Below are 25,008 nucleotides of genomic sequence, written 5' to 3' on the forward strand. Positions count from 1 at the left end.
GATATGAGAGTTGGACTATAAAGAAAGCTGAGCACCAAAGAATTGATGCTTTAGAACTGTGGTATTGGAGAGGACTCTTGAGAGTCCCTTGGACTGCAAGGAGATCCAACTAATCAGTCCTAAAGGAAATCAGTCCTGAATATTCATTGGAAGGACTGATGTTGAAGCTGAAACTCCAATACTTTGGCCACCTGATACGAAGAACTGACTCCTTGGAAAAGACCTTGATGCCGGGAAAGATTGAAGGCAGGAGGAGAAGGGGACAACAGAGATGGTTGGATGGCATCACGGACTTGATGGACATGAGTTGAGTAAGCTCTGGGAGTTGGTGATGGACAGGGAAGCCTGGCGTGCTGCAGTCCATGGGGTCACAAAGCGTCGGACACAATTGAGCGACTGAACTGAACATCTTCCATTAGTTGGGAGTTTCAGTTCTGCAGAAGAGCTCATAGATATTGTTATATGTATCCCTTGAGGCAGAACCAGGACCCTGCCCCGAGGCTGCACTCTTGTTTCTTGACCCCTCCTCCCTTGTCTCCAGTCCCCTCCCTTACCTGATTAGAAACTATTTGAAAGGTTTCAGTGCCCAGGAGCCCCACAGGGTCCTGCTTGGTTTCAGAAGGAAGCTTAGATTTGGAATTTAGGAAGCTCAATTGAGCAGCCTGTCAGATAGAATTGAAGGAGCCCTAAGGTACAGACCTATGGGAGGCTCTAGTACTTGACCAGATCAGAAGTGATGAGACCATGTCCTGAGCGTGGGAACAATGACAGATTCAGGAGATATGAGATGTCAGGATGACATAGGTGGCTGTCAGGATGACATAGGTGGTACCATTCAGGAGGGAAAGGGAAGCAGAATAACTTAAATTGATTGATAGAAAGTCTACTTTTATTACCGAGTGTTGGGCCCAACAGGAAGCTGTGATTCTTATCTCAGCCATTGAACTCCACCCCAACTTCAACATTGCCTCATCCATCTCCATTGGCTCAAGGATCAAAGCAATGGGGCTTATAGCCATATTTCTCTGATGGTCTGGCCTGGTTCATGGTTAGGATCTGCAAGGATGGATGAACTGCAGAAATTCCAGTGATTTTCCATGAATACAATTTCTTACAGTTGCTTTTGCTAAATCTTGTGAGTGCCACAGGGTGGGAATGCCACTCTGCAAAGGCAAAGGTTTGTGTTGTATCCCCAGCACTGAGGACACAGGTTCTTAACCTGTGTTCTTAACCAGGTTCTTAACCAGTATTTATAGAAGGAAGGAATTGACACTCTCAGGTCACCTGAACCCATGAACAAAAGATATGTTTGTGCAAAATAGAACCCAGACTATCTGCTGGGTACACTATTATAGGCTTTGCTTTTTATTTCTTCCTTATAATGAGAAGCTGGGTGTACAACTCCATGGACTATACAGTCTATGGAATTCTCCAGGCCAGAATACTGAAGTGGGTAGCCTTTCCCTTCTTCAATGGGTTTTCCCAACCCAGGGATTGAACCCAGGTCTCCCACACTACAGGGGGAATCTTTACCAGCTGAGCCACAGGGAAGGCCCATGGGTACACCATTATAAATAACACTGTGATTGACATCTCTGTGCATGTCAGCTTTTTTCCCATCACAGGGCCTTTTATACTTTCTGTTATTTCTTCCAGAAATATCCTTTCCCCCGTCTTCACTCGACTGAGGTATGACCTCACCCCTCAGGTCTCTCTCGCTGCTGCTGCTGCTAAGTCGCATCAGTTGTGTCTGACTCTGTGTGACCCCATAGACGGCAGCCCACCAGGCTCCCCGTCCCTGGGATTCTCCAGGCAAGAACACTGGAGTGGGTTGCCATTTCCTTCTCCAATGCGTGAAAGTGAAAAGTGAAAGTGAAGTTGCTCAGTCGTGTCCAACTCCTAGCGACCCCATGGACTGCAGCCTACCAGGCTCCTCGGTCCATGGGATTTTCCAGGCAAGAGTACTAGAGTGGGGTGCCATTGCCTTCTCCGCAGGTCTCTCTTAGGGCTCCTTTATTTTTTAACATTTTTAAAATTCATAGTAGCATAATTATAGCAAATATAATTACATTTGATGATGGTTAGTCTTTTTTTTTTCTTTTCCATTATAGTTTATCACAAGATATTATATATAGTTCCCCATGCTCTACAGAAGGACCTTGTTGTTTATCCATATAGATTCTTTAAAAGGCCTCTGTGACCTCCTTATTTAAATTGTCTCTCATGGGTCTCAGGGTTTTTTCTCTTAGAATATCTTGATTTTCAGTTCCTATGTGCCTGGGATGTGGTAATAATAATAGCAGACATTCATTGAGGCCAACTCTGCACCAGGCCCTTCTCTAAGAGCTACCTACACATTTTATCTGGAGCAAAACGAGGACTGCAGCCCAAGAGGCAGCATCTCTGATATCTCTGAGAGACTGCTCCAAAGCAGCCGTTGGGGAGGGTCAATATATAAGATTTTAGTGAAGGGGGAGTTCAGTACCATTAAGCACTCATTTTACAAAAGGTTTTTTGGTAGTCATGAGGATCTGATGTCACCATTGAAGGGATTTAGTGCTTCTCTAGATACGAGGAGATGCAAGGGTTGAGATCATAAAATCTCTTTCTAAAAACGTCCACCTATCTAGAGTCCTGTCCCACCAGGGTCCCTGGAGCACAGAGTGTCTCACTCACCCTGAACTCCCTCAGGGGAGTTGAAGGTCACCAGCCATAGCAGAATGGGCTTCAGTCTCCGTGGAGGCAGGGGGCAACTGCCTTTGTTGTTCAGTTGGCAATGTTCTTGGTAAGTGCCAATTTGTAGTTGACACACGTCTTAAGCAGCTCATTGACTCCTCACAGCTACTCTATGAGGTAGATCCTATTGTTATCCTCTTTTTATAGTTTAGGCACTGGACACACAGAGAGGGCTAGACATGCATTTGGGGTAACTCAGCTTGTAAGTGGAAGAGCCAGGATTGGAACCCAGGTGGTCTGCCTCTTGAGTTTTAACCTACTCAATAAATACGTGTTCAACAAAAGTCAAACAAATGAAGTTTTCACTACATTTTCAGTTATTTCCTTAAGAGTAATTTTCTTTTCTGGGGGCGGGGGACACTTATCAGCTTTATTAACTTACTTAAAAGCCATGAAACCTCAAACAAAAGAGGCAATGCTTAAAGTTCAGCTGGATGAAGCAAATTAAGCCTTTTCCTTTGCCTGGATCCTCACCATAAATCTTGCCTTTGAATTATCAAATTTGCCACCCCTTGCCTTGAGAATATTGTGATTAATAGAGACAGAGGCAGATTTTGTCTAGTCCAGGAGGTGAGAGCAAGAAAGAAAAAATACTGTGAGTGAAGAAGGTGGGAAAAAGATGCCCTGGATCCTTCTTTGAAACACATAAAAGATGATCACATTTTACTAAAGTTCAATCAAGTTACCTGCTCTTCTCCTTTGGGGGGATGTGTTAAGAAGATAGAGTCTTGTGTTTGCTTTGGCAGCACATACACTAAAATTGGAATGATACAGAGAAGATTAGCATGGCCCCTGCATAAGGATGACATGCAAATTCGTTCCATATGTTTTTATACTGATTCACATTGTTGTACAGCAGAAACTAACACAGCACTATGGAGAACAGTGTGGAGATTCCTTAAAAAACTGGAAATAGAACTGCCATATGACCCAGCAATCCCACTGCTGGGCATGCACACCAAGGAAACCAGAATTGAAAGAGACATGTGTACCCCAGTGTTCATCGCAGCACTGTTTATAATAGCCAGGACATAGAAGCAACCTAGATGTCCATCAGCAGATGAATGGATAAGAAAGCGGTGGTACATATACACAATGGAGTATTACTCAGCCATTAAAAAGAATACATTTGAATCAGTTCTAATGAGGTGGATGAAACTGGAGCCTATTATACAGAGTGAAGTAAGCCAGAAAGAAAAACACCAATACAGTATACTCATGCATATATATGGAATTTAGAAAGATGGTAACGACAACCCTGTGTGAGAGACAGCAAAAGAGACATAGATGTATAGAACAGTCTTTTGGACTCTATGGTGGGGGGGGGATGATTTGGGAGAATGGCATTAAAACATGTATAATATCATATAAGAAATGAATTGCCAGTCCAGGTTCCATGCAGGATACAGGAAGGTTGGGCATGGTGCACTGGGATGACCCAGAGGGATGGTATGGGGAGGGAGCTGGGAAGGGGGTTCAGGATGGGGAACACGTGTACACCTGTGGCAGATGCATGTTGATGTATAGCAAAACCAATACAATATTGTAAAGTAAAAAAATATGTATAAATTAATTAATTAATTAAAAAAAGAAAAAAATTAGCCATTAATACTGAACACCACATACGACGAGAATCACTGGTGTATGTAATCTGCCACATTTCTAAAGCATGCAGTCACTCCTATTAATGTAAATTGAAGCCGGCTATACTGGTCTTGGGCTTCCCAGGTGGTGCAGTGGTGAAGAACCCACCTGCCAGTGCAGGAGACCAAGAGACCTGGGCTCGATCCCTGGTTCGGGAAGATTCCCCTGGAGGAAGAAATGGCAACCCCCTCCAGTATACTTGCCTGCAGAATCCCATGGACAGAGCAGCCTGGCAGGCTACAGTCTATAGGCTCACAAAGAGTTGGACATGACTGAAGCGACTTCATGGGGTCGCAAAGAGTCGGACACTACTGAGCAACTGAACTGAACTGAACTGAAGCGACTTCACGCACACGTGCACACACACTGCCCTTACCAAAGTTAATGTACTCATAAGGAAATCTTGAGAACTTTAGTGAAGTCACCTCTCCACAGCTCCTGGTGCTAATCCCAGAGGTCAAAGAATTGTTTTGATTGAGAAAAACACAAACATAACCGAAGGCAAGGGAAAAAAAAATAATCTTAATAGAAATGTCCTCTCTTGTCGTTTAAGGCTTGACTGCAGGGAGAAATCAATAGTCCTTCCAACTCTGAACACACTCTTGAAGTATTTCTCTCCTGTTGGCCTATTTGCAGAAAAATTTAGTTGGTTTTCCTTTTATTTCTTCTAGTATTTACAATAATTTTAAATTTTTAATTGAGGATAATTGCTTTACAAACTTGTGTTGGTTTTTGCTGTACAACAAAGTGATTTAGCCATAAATGTGTATATATATATATATATACACATACCTTATATATATAAACACACACACATACATACATAGCTTATATATATATACACATACATACCTTATATATATATATATATATATATATACATACATACCTTATATATATATACATGCATACCTTTTATATACATATACATACATACCATATATATATATATAAGCCATGTATATATATATACATATATATATATGCCTCCTTCCCCACACCCCAGCCTGACTCTCTAGGTCATCCTTGAGGGACAGGCTGGGCTTCCTGTGCTACACAGCAGGTTCCCACTAGCTATCTGTTTTACACATGGTGGTGTATATATGTCAGTGTTACACTCTCAACTTAGTTGGTTTTAGAAGAGCAAAGCATTCATTCAAAGTAACCATTCAGTAGTTCCTTTCTCCTCTGCTGCTGTCATACTTTGGCTTTCTCCATCGGTCTTTAAGAACATCAGTTCCTTTTTTTAAAGAATAATTTGCCAAATGTGCGATAGTTGGGGAAAGGGCTGTTGATATTCTGCGCCTCCTGCAACTATTCCCCAAAGTGTTTTCTTGAGGGCTGTACCTGCCAAGCCCCGCCCCCTGCTAATTGTCTGCTCTGGAATTGCTGGCAGCACAAGGAACAGCGGAGGGAGCAGCTATCCATCGCTGAAGCCTCTGGGGCTGCTGAGGATGCCGGCCAGTACCTGGGCCAGTGGCGGGGCCTGATGGCTGAGCACAGCGCCGCCCTGGAGGAGCTGCAGGAGCGCCTGGACCAGGCTGCCCTGGACGAGCTCAGGGCCCTGACCCTCTCGCTGTCCGAGAAAGCCACGGAGGAGCTGCGGCGCCTGCAGAACTCAGGAATGACCCAGGAGCTACTCAAGCGTGGGGTGCCTTGGCTCTTCCTGCAGCAGATCCTGGAGGAGCACAGCAGGGACCTGGCAGCCAGGGCCGAGAGGCTGGAGGGCGAGGAGAGGGACCGGGGCCAGGAGGGCGTCCAGAGCGTGAGGCAGAGACTGAAGGACGATGCGCTGGAGGCCTCCACGGAGGAGCAGGCGGAGCTGAGACACTGGGAGCACTTGATCTTCACGTGAGTCTTAATCCCTGTGTGTTGCCCTCTCCTCCTCTGTTCCTATTGGTGGGGGAGGGATTCCACCTGCTGGTTATGGGCATAGCCAGACACATGACACCTGATCCTGAGTCTGAGATTTGATGTGGCCCAAAGGTGGGGCTTTGGCCACCTGATGCAAAGAACTGACTCATTTGAAAAGACCCTGATGCTGGGAAAGATTGAGGGCAGGAGGAGAATGGGACAACAGAGGATGAGATGGTTGGATGGCATCACTGACTCAATGGACATGAGTTTGAGTAAACTCCAGGACACAGAGGCCTGGCATGCTGCAGTCCATGGAGTCACAAAGAGTCGGACATGACAGCAACTGAATTAAACTAAAATAAAGGGGGCCTTTGGTTGTGTGATACATGCCAGCAAAGCTTTGGCAGCTATTTGGGGGTGGTACATCAGATTGGAAACTGGAGGAGCCTCAAACACCACCTGCATAGGGCAACAGAAAGGAATGAAATGTGGGCAGTGTATAACAAAAATCTGGGTTTAAATCCCAGCACCACCACCAGTTGTCTGAGTGTAGACAAGTTACTTAACCTCTCTGAGCCTCATCTTTCTTGTCTGTGGAATGGGATGACAATGCTCAGTCATTTATGGTGTTTTGAGTAGCACATGATGCTACTGGGTTGTTAGAAAGTGAAGAAAGCATTTTATAAGAAGTCGGGAGGTAAAATTTCTAGTTCTGATTCCATGATTCAGTGATACCCTCAAGGATTCAGCCCTCAACACCTTTCTGCTCTGCTATACTCAATGTGCTGCCTTGGTCCTTGGGCTCATCCCTTCATGGTTTCATGATGGCTGCTGCAGCTCCAGGCGACACACACATCATCTCTTTCAAACATCTGCAGCATTGATCTTCCCTATCCTATTGGGCAGGACTACATCATAAGTCCATGCCAAACTGTTCACCTGCTAGGAGGCTGAAAAGGCCATGATTGTCTTAGACTAGAGGGCAGCACTTCTTCTTTAGGCTTCGAGGGCTACATGGTTTCTGTAGCAGCTATTCAACTCTGGCCGCAGTGTGAAAGCAGCTACAGACAACCCATAAACGAACATCACTGTGTTCCAATAGAACTTTATTGACAAAAACAAACAGTGGGCCAGATTTGGTCCATAAGCCACAGATTGCCAATTCCTGCCTTAGACCACTCAGGATTCCCTCCCTTGGGCTACTAGGGGTGTTTATATCTCCAACATTGTTGGAGGATAACCCCTGTAAACAAAAGCTGAGCTGACAAGGGACAAGGAAGTGACTCTAGATTAGACCATTAGATCACCATCTAGTAAAATGCCAACTCCCAGCATTGACAAGGGGTTGCATGAACGAGTATGTCAGTCTTTTAACACAACCTTTGATCCGAAATAAGTGGATGGTAAGAGGTACCTGCCATCATCACCACCATCATTCCTATGCAGGAAGAACTCAGATTATCAGGAGGAGAACAGACACACAGGTAGATGATTGTGATGAGCAAAGCAGGAGCAATTAACCAGGTGATCATGTGGAGGATCAGGATCTTTACCACGATAGGAAGGAGGTACATTTTAGGTGCTAGCCTCTGAGCTGGTACTGGGAGCTAGAAATGAGGGGACCCTACCCACTGGTGCTGTGCTGAGAGGAGGCAGGACTGGGTGGTGAGCAGCTTAGTGGGTCCTTGTCTGGGTGTGAAATGGGAAGACCAGTCTCACTGCACAAAGAAACAAAATCAAAAGCCCCACCAACAGCAGCACAGTGGAGAGAAACAATAACCCCACCTCCCTAGTCTACTTATTTAGAGTAATAGAAACTGTTTACCTATAAGGGCAGAGTTGTGGGCATTTGGCTATAACTTAGTGCTACTTCCTTAAACCAATGGACCCACCAATCAATATTCCATTTCTCTTTGAACAAAGCAACCTAGAAAACCCTATTCAAGCGAATAAACAAAACCAAAGCCCTTTGACCATTCTTTCTTCAGTGTGACCATTCCACAGTTTAACTTGGATCTTAGCCACAATTTCAATTCTGAATCTACAGCTCTTTTGATTAGAAATGGTTATATTGACATAGGACATCCTAGGTGGCTTAGTGGTAAAGAATCCACTTGGCAATGCAGGAGACGCAGGATACATGGGTTCAATTCCTGGATCAGGAAGATCCTCTGGAGGAGGAAATGGCAATGCACTCCAGTATTCTTGCCTGGAGAATTCCATTGACAGAGAAGCCTGGTGGGCTAGAGTCAATAGGGGTTGCAAAGAATTGGACACAACTTAGCAACTGAGCACATACACACTTATTGACATAGGATCATAGAGAGGGTATTGGGGGTTGGGGGGGGCGGGTAGGGGAAGGAGTCCCTCCCAGTATATCTGCTCAGTCTGTCTGTCCACCTCCTCTCTTGAGCCCCATGCTGCTTGCTTGACATCTGTGGTCTTCTCCACCTGCATCAAAGCCTGGGCTCTCCTTGAACCCTTTCAGGGACACCAGATAGCAGAACGTCGTTCTGCAATGCCCATCCTTCCTTGGTGGCAGTAACATCCATGGAGCAGGGTCCTCCCGGACTCTGTGATGCAGTGTCTCTGCCTTAAGTGCTCTTCCCTGGGGACTGACCCTCCGCCCAGCAAGGAGAGTCCCCAGGTGTTGTGGAGAGGGAGGTTATCTTGGTGTGGCTGAAGTGACCTCTCCCTTCTTTCTCATCTCTCTTTTTTTCATGATTCTGTCCTTGTTTAGCTCACAGTCTTTGTTAGTTTTTGTTGACTTGAACAAACAAGATGCTGTCTTCTCCAAGCCCATACAAATCAGACCCTTAAATGCCACTTCTTATTTGTACAAGCTGTTCTCAGCAGTAATTATTCAGTTCAATCTGCATTTGACCAAAGTCTCTTTGCTCCATCCAACCTGTTTGAGCTGGCTTTTTAAAGTCTGTGGATTGGACTTGACATTCTCATTACTGGATGGTCACCTTCTTCACCTTCATTTGGTTCCATTTTGCTGGAATATTACTAAAGCTGCCGCTGATAAAACAGGAAAAGAGAAATCTTACTTTTCTATCAGAAAACCTCTATGATTTTCCCTAGGGTTAAAGAGGGTCAACTAACAGTATACACGATGTGAGTCTGCTTATATACTTTGCTTATTTAAGACTCTAAGAGGTTGCAGCCTTTATTTCTGAGGCATTAAGTAGAAATGACGTTGCACAATAGTTTGGAAACATGTTTTTATAAGTTTCCTGATTTCAAGTGGGATGGAGTTGCTGTACACCTGGTCTGAGGAAGTGAGAATTCATCAAGATGCATATTTTACCAAAGTCTTTAAGACCTTGTTTCTAAACTCCTGCCTGTATGTTAAACTCCTACAGGGCAAAGACAGTCTCCCGTGTTCCTGTATGATCCTGGTGCCTATCTAGCTGAGCATCAAGACCAGACCACCCAGCACACGTGTGCATGTCCAGTTGTATCCAACACTGTATTCTCATAGACTGTAGCCCCCCAGGCTCCTCTGCCCATGCAGTTCTCCAGACAAGCATAACTGGAGTGGGCTGCCATTTCTTTCTCCAGGGAATCTTCCCAACCCAGAGATCAAACCCTCATCTCTTGCATCTCCTGCATTGGCAGGCATACTCTTTACTGCTAGGCACCACCTGGGAAGTCCCTAGACCACCCAGGGAAGAATAAAGACTCAGATTCATTTCAGAGTTACTTTCACCTTAGAGGCCACATAAGCAGCAAATATGTAGGGCAAGGATTTCCATGAAGGAAGGTACAAAGGAGCAGCTGTGGTTTCCTTATGTGCTTCAGAAAAATTGATGGGTCCCATGGAACCCTGTGGGCTTGAGGCCTTCAGACTGTTTCTGGTTGGGGGCCCACATCAGCTCTGATAGTCTTATTCTGTTCCCAGGAGAGAACTTTCTAGCTGAGCCGAAATTGCACACCCCTCCATGGAAATTTGGGCCTGATAGACCTGGCCCTGGCCTCCCACAGCACTGTCCTGCAGGTATTTCCAAATTTTAAAGCATCCGCAAAGTGAATTTTCTGCAGCCAGTGCTGATCAGACATTGCCAGAATAATCAAACAGATGATACGATTTCATATCTAACGCAATATGGTGGCTCAGTGCTAAAGAATCAGTCTGCTAATGCAGGAAACACGGGGTCAATCCCTGGGTGGGGAAGATCCCCTGAAGAAAGAAATGACAACTCACTCCAATATTCTTGATTGGAGAATCCCTTGGACAGAGGAGCCTGGAGGGCTACAGTCCATGGGGGTCACAGAGAGATACAACTGAGCAACTGAGCGCACACACACACACACACACACACACACACCAGCATGACACACATTAGGTGCTGAAGAAACCCATGTGGAATGAATGCCTGATCCAGGAGATGGCGGGCGTTTCCGGACATGGATTTGACTAATGGAATCTGAGCTTTGAATTTCCACTTCCCCATCCCCAGCACAACCCACCCTGTCTTCTTTTTTTTTGCAAGAACAGACCACTCTTCTTGCTTTTCCAGGAAGCTCTGCTCTTCTGCCTTCTCCCTGTCCGAAGAGGAGCTGCTTGGGATGAGGCAGGAAGTTCACGGCTGCTTCGCTCAGATGGACAGGAGCTTGGCCCTCCCCAAAATCCGGGCCCGAGTCCTGCTGCAACGATTCCAGACAGCTTGGCGAGAAGCAGAGTTCCTCAAACTGGACCAGGCCATGACTGCCCCTGAACTGCAGGTAGGATGGGTGTCTCGGGGCCTCGTGCTGGCAGAGGCAGGGCCTCCTCCAGCTGCTGAGGCTGTAGAATCCAGCTCCAGTGCCGCCCTCAGCCCTCGCCATGTAGCATCGGGCATTCCCGGAACCGCCTTAAGTTCTGTAGTGGACACCCTGGTACCTGGCTTTGCACTGTCCACCAGCAGTTATGAGTCTCCACCACTCATGGTTCACAGGTCCACCCCTCTCCTGGGTGTTGATTGCCCTTGGTGGTGGGAGCCACCTGGCCTGAGAGGTGACTTTCCCTCCTGCCCCTCCTGTAGCCACAGCCAGTGACCCGTGCAGGAGGCTTGTGTAAGTGGTATAAGGAAGATGCTCACTTCGGCTCAGGTGGAAAAGGGCATCTCTGATCCCAGGGCTTGGAGGGTGATTTACAGATGCCTGTGTGGGCTAAGTCATTTCAGTCGTGTCTGACTCTTTGCAACCCCATGGACTGTAGCCCACCAGGCTCCTCTGTCCATGGGATTCTCCAGGCAAGAATACTGGAATGGGCTGCCATGCCCTCCTCCAGGGGTCTTCCTGACCCAGGGATCGAACCCGAGTCTTCTGCATTGGCAGGTGTGTTCTTTACCACTAATGCCACTGGGAAAGCCCTGACACGCCTATAGTGAGCGCCTGTTGCATGCCATAGAGAGGCAACTCTTGGGTGCTGGGTTTACTCTGGAGCCCCCCATTGGCCAGTCAAGGCCAGAGCCTCCCACCTTACCTAGCCCTTTCCTCCTCCTGTCCTGGTTCCCACACCTCCTGTGGCTTGCTCTGAACTCCTCTCTCAGGAAACAGCGTTCACCCCAGTCCCTGCTGTCTCTGGCTCTGCCTCCGGGGAACCTGACCTCTACAAGGCCTTTGAACTTGCTGTTTCCTCTGCCAGGAACATCACAGGGCCAACTCTTTGCTGTTTCTTCACATCTCAGTTCAGATGTCATCTACACAGAGGTCCTCCCTGAGCACTATCCAAAGTCAGCACCTCCGCAAGCATCCTTCAGAATGCTGTGTTCTTGCTTCTTCGTAGAATTGATCGCGATTTGAAATGTCCTGGTTACTCAATGTACTCATGGTCTGTGCACCAGCCCCCACCAACAAGCTCCCTGTTTGTAGTTCCCATTCACCACTCCATCCCAGCATCTAGAATGTGCTTGGTGCTTAGTAGGTGTGCAGTGAGTGTTATTGACTGAACCAACCAACCAGCAGATGTGGGCAGAATGTGGGGGACTTCCCTTGAGGTGATATCACATTGATGTTGAAAGCATTTCACATCACTTACACTTCTGTCAACTCAGCTGTGGCTAACAGCAGGGCCGGGAGTAGGTGTTCTGTCCTCATGTTACAGATGAGAAAACTGACCGAGAGGAAAAGTGAATTAATTGACTGAGGTAGGACAGAGTAGAAGGACTGGTCTTGGAGCTGGTGCTTTCTGACTTTAAACCCAGTGCTTCTCCTTGAGGAGGAAAAAAAAAAATTCAGCCACATCCTTTCTGAATAAAATCAGTGAACAGCACCAACTTGGAAGATTTTATATCGTTTCACATTAAAAAAAAAAAAAGGGCTTCCTGGGTGGCGCTAGTGGTGAAGAATCGCCTGCTGATGCAGCAGACATAAACGACTCGGGTTCAGTCCCTGGGTCAGGAAGATCCCCTGGAGAAGGAAATGGCAACCCATTCCAGTATTCTTGCCTAGAAAATTCCACAGACAGAGGGGCCTGGCGGGCTACAGTCCACGGGGTCGCAAAGAGTTGGACATGATGACTTAGTATGCACATTAAAAAAAAATAGTGAGTTGAGAATTCCCTGGCAGTCCAGTGGTTAGAACTCTATGCTTCCACTGCAGGGACCCTGGGTTCCATTCCTGGTTGGGGAACTAAGATCCCAGAGGCTCTGCAGCACGGCCTAAATAAATAAATACATGAAAATAGTTTTTCAAAAACGTTATGATTTTATTTTGAAGTGTTTTTTTTTTTCTATTTCTCTTATTAGAATGTTGCAAGATATATAAAATGGTGATACTTACAGAGTTAGGAACAGGTTATACCCAAAAATGTGTAAAAGGTTTTGGAAGAGTGAGTTTAAAAATATATATATATATCCATGTAACTGAACTGAAGTGTGTTTCCCTTGCTTTTGAGCTGGACCAAGGACTGAAGGGCTGATACCAGCAGGAATTAACTGTCTGACTGTAAGCTGTTCAAAGTTCTGGATTTTGAAAGTGAATTGGCCTTGTGTCCCAGAGGGGCAGAGCATCTGCCCTGGGCCTAAGGTTGGTCCCTGGAAACCCTGTAGAGATGTATGGGCGGAGGTGAGGGATGGAGCCTGTGGTTGGCTGAGCCTGGGTATCTTCACCAGCAGCACCATGAGAAGAGCATCATGGTGGGCAGACCTGGGAGGGCACCCCAGGAGCCACTCCATCACCAGGCTCTCCTCCCCTGCCAGCCTGGGGGTGTGGGCGAGTTATCCTGCAGGCAAGTGAGCTGGAAGCTCGGACCTAAAAGATTTTTATTCTTATTTTATCTTATTTATTTTAGCCTTCTTTTTCTTATCCATCATTTTTTCATCTATAAAATGAGTAAAAGGAAGATAACTGTGGGAATTGTTCAGTCCCAAAGTTGTGTCTGACTCTTTGTGGCCCCATGCACTGCAGTGCACCAGGCTTCCCTGTCCTTCACCATCTCCTGGAGTGTGTTCAAATTCATGTCCATCGGGCGGTGATGCCATCCAGCCACCTCATCCTCTGTCATCCCCTTCTCCTCCTGCCTTCAGTCTTTCCCAGCATCAGGGTCTTTTCAAATGAGTCAGTTCTTCGCATCAGGTGGTCAAAGTATTGGAGTTTCAGCTTCAACATCAGTCCTTCCAATGAACACCCAGGACTGATCTCCTTTAAGATGGACTGGTTGGATCTCCTTGCAGTCCAAGGGACCCTCAAGAGTCTTCTCCAACACCACAGTTCAAAAGCATCAATTCTTCGGTGCTTAACTTTCTTTATAGTCCAACTCTCACATCTATATATGACCACTGGAAAAACCATAGCCTTGACTAGACGGACCTTTGTTGGCAAAGTAATGTCTTTGCTTTTTAATATGCTGTCTAGGTTGGTCATCAGAGAAGGCAATGTTACCCCACTCCAGTACTCTTGCCTGGAAAATCCCATGGACGGAGGAGCCTGGTGGGCTGTAGTCCATGGGGTCGCACAGAGTCGGACATGACTGAGCAACTTCACTTTCACTTTTCACTTTCATGCATCGGAGAAGGAAATGGCAACCCACTCCAGTGTTCTTGCCTGGAGAATCCCAGGGACGGGGGAGCCTGCTGGGCTGCCGTCTATGGGGTTGCACAGAGTTGGACACGACTGAAGTGACTTAGCAGCAGCAGCAGGTTGGTCATAATAACTTTCCTTCCAAGGAGTAAGCGTCTTTTAACTTCATGGCTGCAATCACCATCTGCAGTGATTTTGGAGCCCAGAAAAATAAAGTCAGCCATTGTTTCCACTGTTTCCCCATCTATTTGCCATGAAATGATGGGACTGGATGCCATGATCTTCGTTTTCTGAATGTTGAGCTTTAAGCCAACCTTTTCACTTTCCTCTTTCACTTTCATCAAGAGGCTCTTTAGTTCTTCTTCACTTTCTGCCATAAGGGTGGTGTCATCTGCATATCTGAGGTTATTGATATTTCTCCTGGCAATCTTGATTCCAGCTTGTGCTTCCTCCAGCCCAGCGTTTCTCATGGTGTACTCTGCATATAAGTTAAATGAGCAGGGTGACAATATACAGCCTTGAAGTACTCCTTTTCCTATTTGGAACCAGTCTGTTGTTCCATGTCCAGTTCTAACTGTTGCTTCCTGATCTGCATACAGGTTTCTCAAGAGGCAGGTCAGGTGCTCTGGTATTCCCATCTCTTTCAGAATTTTCCACAGTTTATTGTGATCCACCCAGTCAAAGGCTTTGGCATAGTCAATAAAGCAGAAGTAGATGTTTTTCTGGAACTCTTTTGCTTTTTCCACGATCCAGCGGATGTTGGCAATTTGATCTCTGGTTCCTCTGCCTTTTCTAAAACCAGCTTGAACATCAGGAAGTTCACGGTTCACATATTGCTGAAGCCTGGCTTGGAGACTTTTAAGCATTACTTTACTAGCGTGTGAGATGAGTGCAATTGTGCGGTAGTTTGAGCATTCTTTAGCATTGCCTTTCTTTGGAATTGGAATGAACACTGACCTTTTCCAGTCCTGTGGCCACTGCTGAATTTTCCAAATTTTCTTGCATATTGAGTGCAGCACTTTCACAGCATCATCTTTCAGAATTTGACATAGCTTGACTGGAATTCCACCACCTCCACTAGCTTTGTTCATAGTGATGCTTCCTAAGGCCCGCTTGACTTCACATTCCTGGATGTCTGGCTCTAGATGAGTGATCACACCAGTGTCTGAGGCTCTCGTAAACTCTTACAGACATGTAAGTCAGATTGCTCCCTCCTCTTTCCTTCAAGCCTTTCCTTGGCACTTTCTGCTAGGATACAAGTTCTACTGTGGTCTCAAGGTCTCTACTGTGGTCTCCACCTAATCTGACCCTTGATTGGCCATGTGCTGGTAAACTGACTCTGGATGGAAGTTCATTGTTCCTGATTTGTAGCATTTTCCCATTTCCCTCATGTCAGTACCCATTCTAAGGTCAACTGACGTGACATCACAGCACGTGGGCACTGAGAGAGGTGTACATGATCAGACCCTCTGTCCCACTCTGGCTTCACCCTGTCCCAGTGCCAATCCTCGCTCTAGGTTTTAGGATCTTACCCTCCAGGCCAGCTCTGTTCCTCAGAGGCCCTGACTCACAATTTCCTTCTTTTGTGTGGTCTCACCTCCTTTAGAACAGGAGATAAAAACTGTAGTTCACTCATGGAGTGAGTGAACCCAGCCTGAGTGCTTAAAGACATTGGGCTCAGGGGTCTGGAGGCTCACTGTCGAGTTCTCAGGGCTCCTGTGATGTGGCTGAGGCCACTGATTCTTTTCTCCTGGCCTCAGTCTCCTCCTCTGTCCAATGGGGCATCTGAACTCAGTGAATTATCCTTTAGGTGCTTGCCTCCTCTGAGTGGGCTAGGGCAAGCCCTGAGGACATGCTGGTCCCCTCTAGTATTATCACCATGGTCATGAGAGTCAGGGCGGAGACTGGTGGGCAGGCCTGAGTCCAGGTCGAGAGCAGGCTCTGGGAGCTCATGGCAATGAAAGAGAGGAGCAAGGGTGGGCATGTGAGCCAGGGAGCGCAAAGCACCAGCCCTCGCGGGAGTGACCACTGACCACATGTTGCTCTGAGCCTCTTAGGTGGGGTGTGTTACGTCGCGTTGGTTGTGCTCCCTCGGGCTGTGCTGCACTGGGCTGTTGTGCTGTGTTACGTCATGCCCTGTTGTCACATTCTCAGGTTACGTACCTTCTGTTGTCACAGAACTCTGCCATGTCATAGCTATAGCCTGTGGTGTGTTATATTGGATTGTGTTATGCTGTGTGTATTGTGTCACATTGTTGTGTTTCGTATGTTATATTATGTTGTTATGTTTATGTGGTTTAGGGCCTCCCCGGGTGGCTCAGTAAAGAATCCACCTGCAATGCAGGAGACCTGGGTTTGATCCCTGGGCTGGGAAGATCCCCTGGAGAAGGGAATGGCTACCCACTCCAGTATTCTTGCTTGGAGAAGCCCATGGACAGAGGAGCCATGGGGTCACAAAGTGGGACACGACTAAGTGACTAACACTTATGTTACATTGTGTTTTGTTTTGGCAGTAATCTTGTGAGGTAGGCGCTATTATCTCTGAGGCTCAGAGATTGTAGCATCTGCTACACTCATTCATTCATTTTTTGAATATCAGTTTACTGAGCACCCACGACCTCTTCCTTAATCCCTCTCACATTTGCTGTGGGCTTCAGATCTTTGGGGTCTGTTCCCAGATTTTCACACTCCTGACACCTTGTCCTGCCAGGCTCAGCTGCAGTGTCACTTCCTCACATTTGGGAGCAGCTAGTATGTGTGTGCAGGGTGTGCAGATTGCTGTTCTAGGAGGATGGTCAATGTCAACACCCCCTGCCCCGGCCCTCAAGCACAGTGCTTCCTTGAATGGATGCATGCAGATGTCCTCAGCAGCCATTCACCTCTGCAGGCATGTCCCCGTCCACCCAACATGAGATAACAGCCAGCACGCTCATTCCATCACCTTGTCTTCATGGTGCTCTCTGAACCTCTGAGAGTGTCTTTTTCCATCTGCAAAGCTCCGGTGCTGCCCACAGGCAACCTTCTCCTCCCCTTGGTGGGATGAGCCCCCAGAGTATGCCAAGACCAAAGGCCAGTGCCCGGAGCTCCTTCCAGGAAAGGCTTCATCTCTCCACCCCTCTCTGGCTAAGACAGCTGTGCACTGCAGAGAGCTGCAGGAGTCTCTCTGGGCTTGAGGAGATTGAGGGCTGCACCCGCCTGCTGGTGATCACTTTCTCACCCATGTTTTCTCCCCACTCCAGCCACAGTCCAAGGCCAGAAAGCCACGCTCCAAGAGCAGAAGCAAGATAGACCTTTTGAAGAAGTGCACTGAAGATAAAATTCAGCTGTTCAAGGAACAGGCTCCCGAAGACCTGGTTGAAAAGGTCAGTGTTTCGTTCATCACAGGGCTGGCCGCCGCCTGGTTTGAGGGCACACAGAGCCCTCAGGGGCTGTAAGTGTCCGCCTCCATCCTGCACCTGGCTTTCACGCCGTGCTCACATCCTGCACGTGGGCACCGCCCCCACCACCGTGCCTCTCCTCCTGGCCCTTCTGCCTGGAACGCTTTTCCTCCACTTCTCCACCCAGAAGTCTCAGGTGTGTCCTTCAGGCTTCCCTCTGGCTCGGTGCTGAGGGGTTCACTTGTGCTGGTTCCCTCTGTCTCCCCCTATATCTTGCCTGCAACCTGACCTCCCTCTCCAGCCCCCTTTCCTCATCTCCCCAGCGAGGCTTTGGTTTGTCTGTACACCATGTACGACACATGCTGCTCATCTGTCCTTCCCTCTTCCTGGGTTTGCCTTTCCGCCTTTCTTTACCTGGACAAGTCAACTTTGTCCTCAGCTGTCCCTTCTTCCAGGAAGCCTTCCTGGAACACCTGCTTTCTCTTTCACCCCTCCCCCACCCCGCCCCCACCAGCTTCCTTTCCTGTCCCAGCATGCCTCACGCTGTGCCTTCATCCACTGGGATGCTGAAGGGACCATGATCCCTTGGGTGGTCCCTCCTCTCAGAGATGCATATTCTAGACAGACAGCCCTTAAAATGCATGACTATGGTCAGCGCCATTAAAGAAATGAGTAGGATGCTGTGATAGTGCTGGGGCAGGGGGATGGTGAGAGGGAAGTGGAATCAGCAGCAGGTGGGAGGGTCAGGTCAGGTGTCTCTGAGGAGGTGAGGTTTAGGAGTTGACACCACGTTGTCACTGCTGGGGTGCCTGCCACCTCCCCCAGTAAGGGCAGGCCCTTGGAGGAGTGTGTCAGTGAATGGATGTATGGACCATATTCTAGAGCTGCTGTTTTTGTTCCTACCTGCTGTCCCACAGGTCGTTTGCCTAAGTTTTAAAATTATTATTATTTCTTAACTGTATTTCTCAGAACACAAATGCGTCATCTGGCGAAGAGCCATAGCGTCTGCTCTGGGCAAGGTCAGGTCCCTTCCGGTGTGCCAGGTTGCTGATGTCCCCTGAGACCAAGCGGTAGCACCCTTATTCCCACTCGTGTGCTATGTAAAACTGAGACATGAGACAAAGACTAAGGCAGGGACAGGTGGAAATACCATCTGTCTTACTGTTCAAGGCTAATTCAGGAGCTAGAAATTATATGAGAGCCAAATGGGCTTGCTAAGCACCCCAGAATTAAACGGACCAATCTCAGGCATCCGTGGGGTGTCCTGGGGGCAGGCTTCCTGGAGGAGCAGGAATGGGGCTCCAGAGCAGAGCTGAGCCAAGCCTGCCCAGTGCATTCCCAGTTCACCCAGGAGGGGACCAGGAAAGGGGTGGAGGGGGCAGGGGCTACACGGAGGAACTAGCAACATGGCAGGCATGGCAAGACATTTCCCCCAACGCACACTGGTTTGGGACCCACTGTCAGACTTAAGGGGGCTTCCCCAGTGGCTCGGTGGTAAAAGAATCTGCCTGCAATGCAGCAGCTGCAGGAGACTTGAGTTTGATTCCTGGGTTGGGAAGATCCCCTGGAGGAGAGCATGGCAACCCACTCCATGTTCTTGCCTGGAGAATCCCATGGACAGAGGAGCCTGGCATGTTACAGTCCATAGGGTCCCAAAAAGTCAGACATGACTGAAGCGACTTAGCATGCATGCATGCACGTCAGACATAAGGTGGATATTGTCAGAGAAGGATAAGTTAGGGTTTGGTTTGGTGGGAGTAATGGGTGGCCTGAGCCATAGCCAAGGACACAGTGCAGGTTTTGGGGAGCCCAGAGAGCCTGTAGCCCCATGCAAAGGCTGGTTTGCTGGAGTCTGGGGTCTATCCAGGGGGTGTGGGAGCAGATTTGTGGTGGAAAGATCTCAAGTGTTGGCTAGGAAGACAGGCTGAGTCTCATCAGCACCGAAGAAGGAGGATAGAGACAGTGAAGGATGGGGTTAGAAGTTCCCCAAGTTCCCTGAGCCAGACGCAGCAGCCCACCTTCCCTGAGTTCCCCTGACCCCACGTACATCCACTATTCTAACCTGTTTCTCACTCATTCCATAGGCTTTACCCCTCCTGACTTCCCTCAGAAATAGGAATGATCCATATCCCTATTTTACAGATGTGGAAACTGAGTCTCCAACTGAGTTCACCTGGGTTTCTGTAACCAGGAGGTGGTGGGCCCAACATTTTAAAGCTGTATCTCACCTTCGTCTTCAGGGCCGACAGGGAATATTGTCATGGAACACGGTTATATCCTGCAGTTGTGCAATGTTGGATGAGCATGCTTTGGCTCCCACATCTGTTAAATACAGAGAACGACAGTAACAGCCCACCAGTTTGTGAGGAGCAGTGGGCTGGAAGGTGCTTTTTCCCTTTGGAGTGGGCTCCATGCCCATTTCTCCCAGTGATGGAGCAGCTCATAGACCACCCCATCCCAGGCTCACAGAGAAAGGCAGCCAAGAGTCACTTGTCAGCTGTGACCTTTTCACGACAGGCCATCTTCACAAATGGCTGTTACACTGCGGCAAGTGCCAGTAAAATAGGCACTCCCCAGTCCGCGGCTTTGATGTTCCCCCCGAAATTGATCAGCCGCATCTCAACATCCAAGCGGCCGTTGTTCAGATTTTTATTTGCAAGGTAATTGCAGAGAAATGACAGTGCTTGGGCGGGGGTGGGGGTGGTGTGGTATGGCAACAGCTGAGAGTTGTTTGATCTTGTTTCAGCACTGGGAAGCCCCTCTAAGCTCGTGCAGCTGTCAAAATGGAGCAAGGGGGGGTTGTTGACCACTGCCCCAAGATCCATGGTCAAGCCCCAGCCTGGCTGGCACCCGGGTGTCCCCAGAGGGACCACAGCTTCACGACTGGGGTTGCAGAGCAGGCTGGGAGCACCTGGAAGGCACCCCCTTTCTTAAATAGAATCTGCATCAGATATCCCCACACCCTCAGCCCCAAATCGCTGTGTCCCTGTTCGGGACTCTTCTGTCTGGAAAGACTGAGGGAATTACCCAAGGTCACGCCATCAGGGAGGGGTTGAGCTGGGGCTCCCACAAGGCACTTCTGTCTCCATCACCTGTGCCCTTCCTGTCACGGGGCTGGGCTTGTAGTGACTGCAAGGAGGCTTCTGTCTCCCAGCAGGACTGGTTGATCCTCCTCCCGAAATCCCCTCCCTTACTTCCACCTGTCTTCTTTTCCTTGACCTCCTTGGCTTTCCCCTTTTCCTCAGTCCCTTTACCTCCTCCTGTAAGAAACATTTTGTGGCCTTTTCTCTGGCCCTGTTCTAGGATCCTGCTCTTGAGACATTCACAGTTTTAGATGAGCAGACAATTTGTGCATGGACCATTTAGAAGTTTGCCTCTTGCTTTCACATGAAAGCCCCCCTGACTACCCCAAGCTCTGCCTTGAATGAGGGGAGTGTAACTACTTTGGAAAGAGCTGTGTGACTGATTCAGAGAGGAAAAGAGAGACCAGCAGAGGGATGAATGTTGGCTTCCTACCTGGCCACCTTTTCTGTCCAGTGGAGAGGTTATCAGAGTAAGGTGTTAACTCTGGTCAGAGGAGCTGTCCAGGGTGGCTGGAGTACACCCGTGACCCTCCACAGATACCTGGTCCTTCTGATGGGCTCATTACAAATGCACAGATGCAGACTTTCAACCTGGGGGATATTGGGGGGGGGGTGTATATTTTAGAATAAGTTAACCAAGTTCTTGATGAAAGTGAAAGAGGAGAGTGAAAAAGTTGGCTTAAAGCTCAACATTCAGAAAACTAAGATTGTGGCATCTGGTCCCATCACTTCATGGCAAATAGATAGGGAAACAGTGGAAACAGTGTCAGACTTTATTTTTCTGGGCCCCAAAATCACTGCAGACGGTGATTGCAGCCATGAAATTAAAAGACGCTTACTTCTTGGAAGGAAAGTTATGACCAACCTAGATAGCATATTCAAAAGCAGAGACATTGCCAACAAAGGTCCGTCTAGTCAAGGCTATGGTTTTTCCAGTAGTCATGTATGGATGTGAGAGTTGGACTGTGAAGAAGGCTGAGCGCCGAAGAATTGATACTTTTGAACTGTGGTGTTGGAGAAGACTCTTGAGAGTCCCTTGGACTGCAAGGAGATCCAACCAGTCCATTCTAAAGGAGATCAGTCCTGGGTGTTCTTTGAAAGGAATAACGCTGAAGCTGAAACTCCAGTACTTTGGCCACCTCATGTGAAGAGTTGACTCATTGGAAAAGACTCTGATGCTGGGAGGGATTGAGGGCAGGAGGAGAAGGGGATGACTGAGGATGAGATGGCTGGATGGCATCACCGACTCAATGGACGTGAGTCTGAGTGAACTCCGGGAGTTGGTGATGGACAGGGAGGCCTGGCGTGCTGCGATTCATGGGGTCGCAAAGAGTTGGACATGACTGAGCAACTGAACTGAACTGAACTGAACCAAGTTCCAAAAGAAATCTCTGTTGAGGTTGAACTAAAATTAGAGGCTCATTTGAGAATTGTCTTCTCCAAAAAGTTGGAATGTTTCTTATTTTATGTAGACCTTCTTTTAGGATCTTTAATAGGATCTTTCCATTTGTTTCCATTATATAGGGTGAACCTCCATCTCAATATGCTTGGGACAGTCCCAGTCTCCCCTTCACCGCATGTCTGTTCCCATTAGCTTTCCCTTATATTTTAAGCTTAGGTGACAAATTCTAGGGTCACATATACCTAAGGTCTTGTGTATTCCTTATGGTGATTCCCAGATATGTTACAGGTTTGGTTGCAATTGTGAATGATGACCTATTTTTAATTATGTTTGGGGCTTATTTGATACTGTTGTGAAAAAGTCTTACCAATTTTTAAAAGTCTTTCCAGACTTCCTTCTTCTGTCTCCAGAGCCAGACTGCTGAGTGCAAGTCCTAGCTCTGCCACTGTCTAGCTGTGTGACTTTGAACAAGTTGCTTAACCACCCTGTGCCCTCCCTAGTGTGCTCATCTTTCAAGTGTGATGGCAGACATACCTATCTCTTGGGATGGTTGTGAGCATGTATCTGTTGATTCTACTGATTTTTTGCCTAATAATTTTTGTGCTAAGTGGCTTCTTTCACATCCGACTCTTTACAATACTATGTACTGTAGCCTGCCAGGCTCCTCTGTTCATGGGATTTCGCAGGCAAGAATATACTGGAGTGGGTTGCCATTCCCTTCTCCAGGAGATCTTCCTGGAGATCCAGGAGATCCCAGAGATCGAACCAGCATCTCTTACATCTCCTGCACTGGCATGCAGGTTCTCACCACTAGCACCACCTGAGAAACCCATAATAATGCATCCTGTATGCAAATAATCACAGTTTCGTAACCTCCCTTCTGGTCTTTGCACCTCAATTATTTTTCTTATCAGTTTGTGTCCTTGTCTGGTTATTCCATCAACTCTCTCATTTCCATTGGTTGATTTTTCTCTAGATTATGAATCACATTTTCATGCTTCTTTGCACACATGGTAATTTTTTATTGGATGTAAACATTGTAGATTTTACATGTTAGGTACTGGCTTTTGTATTTTCTTTATTACTCTTGGAATTTGACATGTACATATATTGGGATTCATTTTGTCCTTTTAAGACTTGCCTTATTAGGCTGGGTCCAGGAAATGGCAACCCACTCCAGTGTTCTTGCCTGGAGAATCCCAGGGACGGGGAAGCCTGGTGGGCTGCCGTCTATGGGGTCACACAGAGTCGGACATGACTGAAATGACTTAGCAGTAGCAGTAGCAGGATCCTTTGCAGGATATATTCATTAGTAGTTCTGGAAGTTGGTCTCTGCTGGTTGGTCCTCCTCTCATGACCTCTGCTCTCATTGGCTCTCGGGTTGGGGGCCGTGTCTTAGACTTTCCACTTCCTTTCCTTCTGCTTCTAAGTGTGAGATGGAGGTAAAGCTGCAGTCCCAGCCCCAGTCAAGAGCTGGGTTCATCTCTGGGAACATCAGATGCCTCGGCAAGAATAAGGCTCCAGTGTGGGTTTGATAGATGGTCAGAACTGTTCTCTGCAGGGGTCGATCATGTCAGTGCTGTTACCATCTCCTGCAGGGGAGCCAAGGGGGGCGGCTCGGAGGCACGTGCCCAACTGGTAAAGGGACATTTGAGCATCTGCCTTGAGCTTCCCAGGTGGTGCTAGTGGTAAAGAACCCACCTGCCAATGCAGCTTAGACGTGAGAGACACAGGTTTGATCCCTTGATTGGGAAAATCCCTGGGAGAAGGACACAGCAACCCACTCCAATATTCTTGCCTGGAGAATTCCATGGACAGAGGAGCCTGGTGGGCTATAGTCCATGAGAGAGTTGGACAGTACTGAAGCAATTTAGCACGCACACATGCACCTTGAACTTCAGGAAACTCTCAAGAGCTTGGGGCAGTTGGTCAGTTTGTAGGGCTGGAAGGCTGCCACGCATAGGGCCTCTGGCCAAGGTTTTACTTGTGGAATGCCTTGACCAGGACAGAGAATGTGGCTTCTTTCTCCTGCTTTAATGCCTGGGCCAATCCATAGAGCAGAGTAGAAAACAGCACAAACTATGTGGCTCATTTTTACTGTCCAGCTATCAGAAGTAGATCTATCTATCTGTCTATTATCTGTCTCTCTATGTTCATCTATCTATCTGTGTCTATCTGTCACCTCTATGTCTGTCTATCATCTGTCTATCATCTCTGCTTTTTTTACTTAACACTGGAATTTCAAGATTTTTTGTATCAGTACATGACAGTTTCCTCGTTGCTTTTTTCATCAGTATAGCATTTCATGATATGAATGAACCCTACATGACTTAACTGATGTTCACTTAAAAGACATTTAGGTTCTTCTCAATCTCTTGATATTTCAGATGATCTTGGAACCTCTGTGTGTATCCCACACCCCTTTGTAGTAAATCAAGTAGAGCAACTCTTACTATTTCCATTTCACAGGTGAGAATACTGAAACTCAGAAAGGTTGAGAGGCTTAGTCAAGATCTCGTAGCTGTGGAGTGGTAGAATAAAGCCTAAAGCACAGGTCTCTTGATGCTCATTTCTTTGTTCTATTAGCCAATTTTTATTTGATAGATCCAGAAATGAAGACTATTTCAGTTCATCTTTGGTGTGTTCTGTTGCCAGTTTTGCACAGAGTATATCCGTCTAGTCAAAGCTGTAGTTTTTCCAGTGGTCATGTATGGATGTGAGAGTTGGACTATAAAGAAAGCTGAGCACCGAGGAATTGATGCTTCTGAACTGTGGTGTTGGAGAAGACTCTTGAGAGTCCCTTAGACTGCAAGGAGATCAAGCCAATCAATCCTAAAGGAAATCAATCCGGACTATTCGTTGGAAGGGCTGATGCTGAAGCTAAAGCTCCATTATTTTG

The 25,008-nt window shown here is 47.4% G+C and overlaps 1 protein-coding gene and 1 non-coding gene across 8 annotated transcripts in view; both read left to right on the forward strand.

The window, feature by feature from the left end:
• EVC2 (EvC ciliary complex subunit 2) overlaps window positions 1-25,008 on the forward strand; it is a 165,787-nt gene that overhangs the window by 106,705 nt on the left and 34,074 nt on the right. For all 7 annotated transcript variants that reach the window (XM_027545002.1, XM_027545001.1, XM_027544998.1 and 4 more), the window contains 3 exons: window positions 5,777-6,231; window positions 10,764-10,968; window positions 17,487-17,609. In XM_027545002.1, coding sequence (XP_027400803.1) covers window positions 5,777-6,231; window positions 10,764-10,968; window positions 17,487-17,609 — 783 coding nt within the window. The remainder of the gene's footprint in view (window positions 1-5,776; window positions 6,232-10,763; window positions 10,969-17,486; window positions 17,610-25,008) is intronic.
• Window positions 3,467-3,568, forward strand: LOC113894852. Its single transcript, XR_003511690.1, has one exon. It is a non-coding gene; the product is annotated as a U6 spliceosomal RNA (small nuclear RNA).

The sequence above is a fragment of the Bos indicus x Bos taurus genome, chromosome 6 (genome assembly GCF_003369695.1).
Source record: "Bos indicus x Bos taurus breed Angus x Brahman F1 hybrid chromosome 6, Bos_hybrid_MaternalHap_v2.0, whole genome shotgun sequence".
Lineage (NCBI taxonomy): Eukaryota > Metazoa > Chordata > Mammalia > Artiodactyla > Bovidae > Bos > Bos indicus x Bos taurus.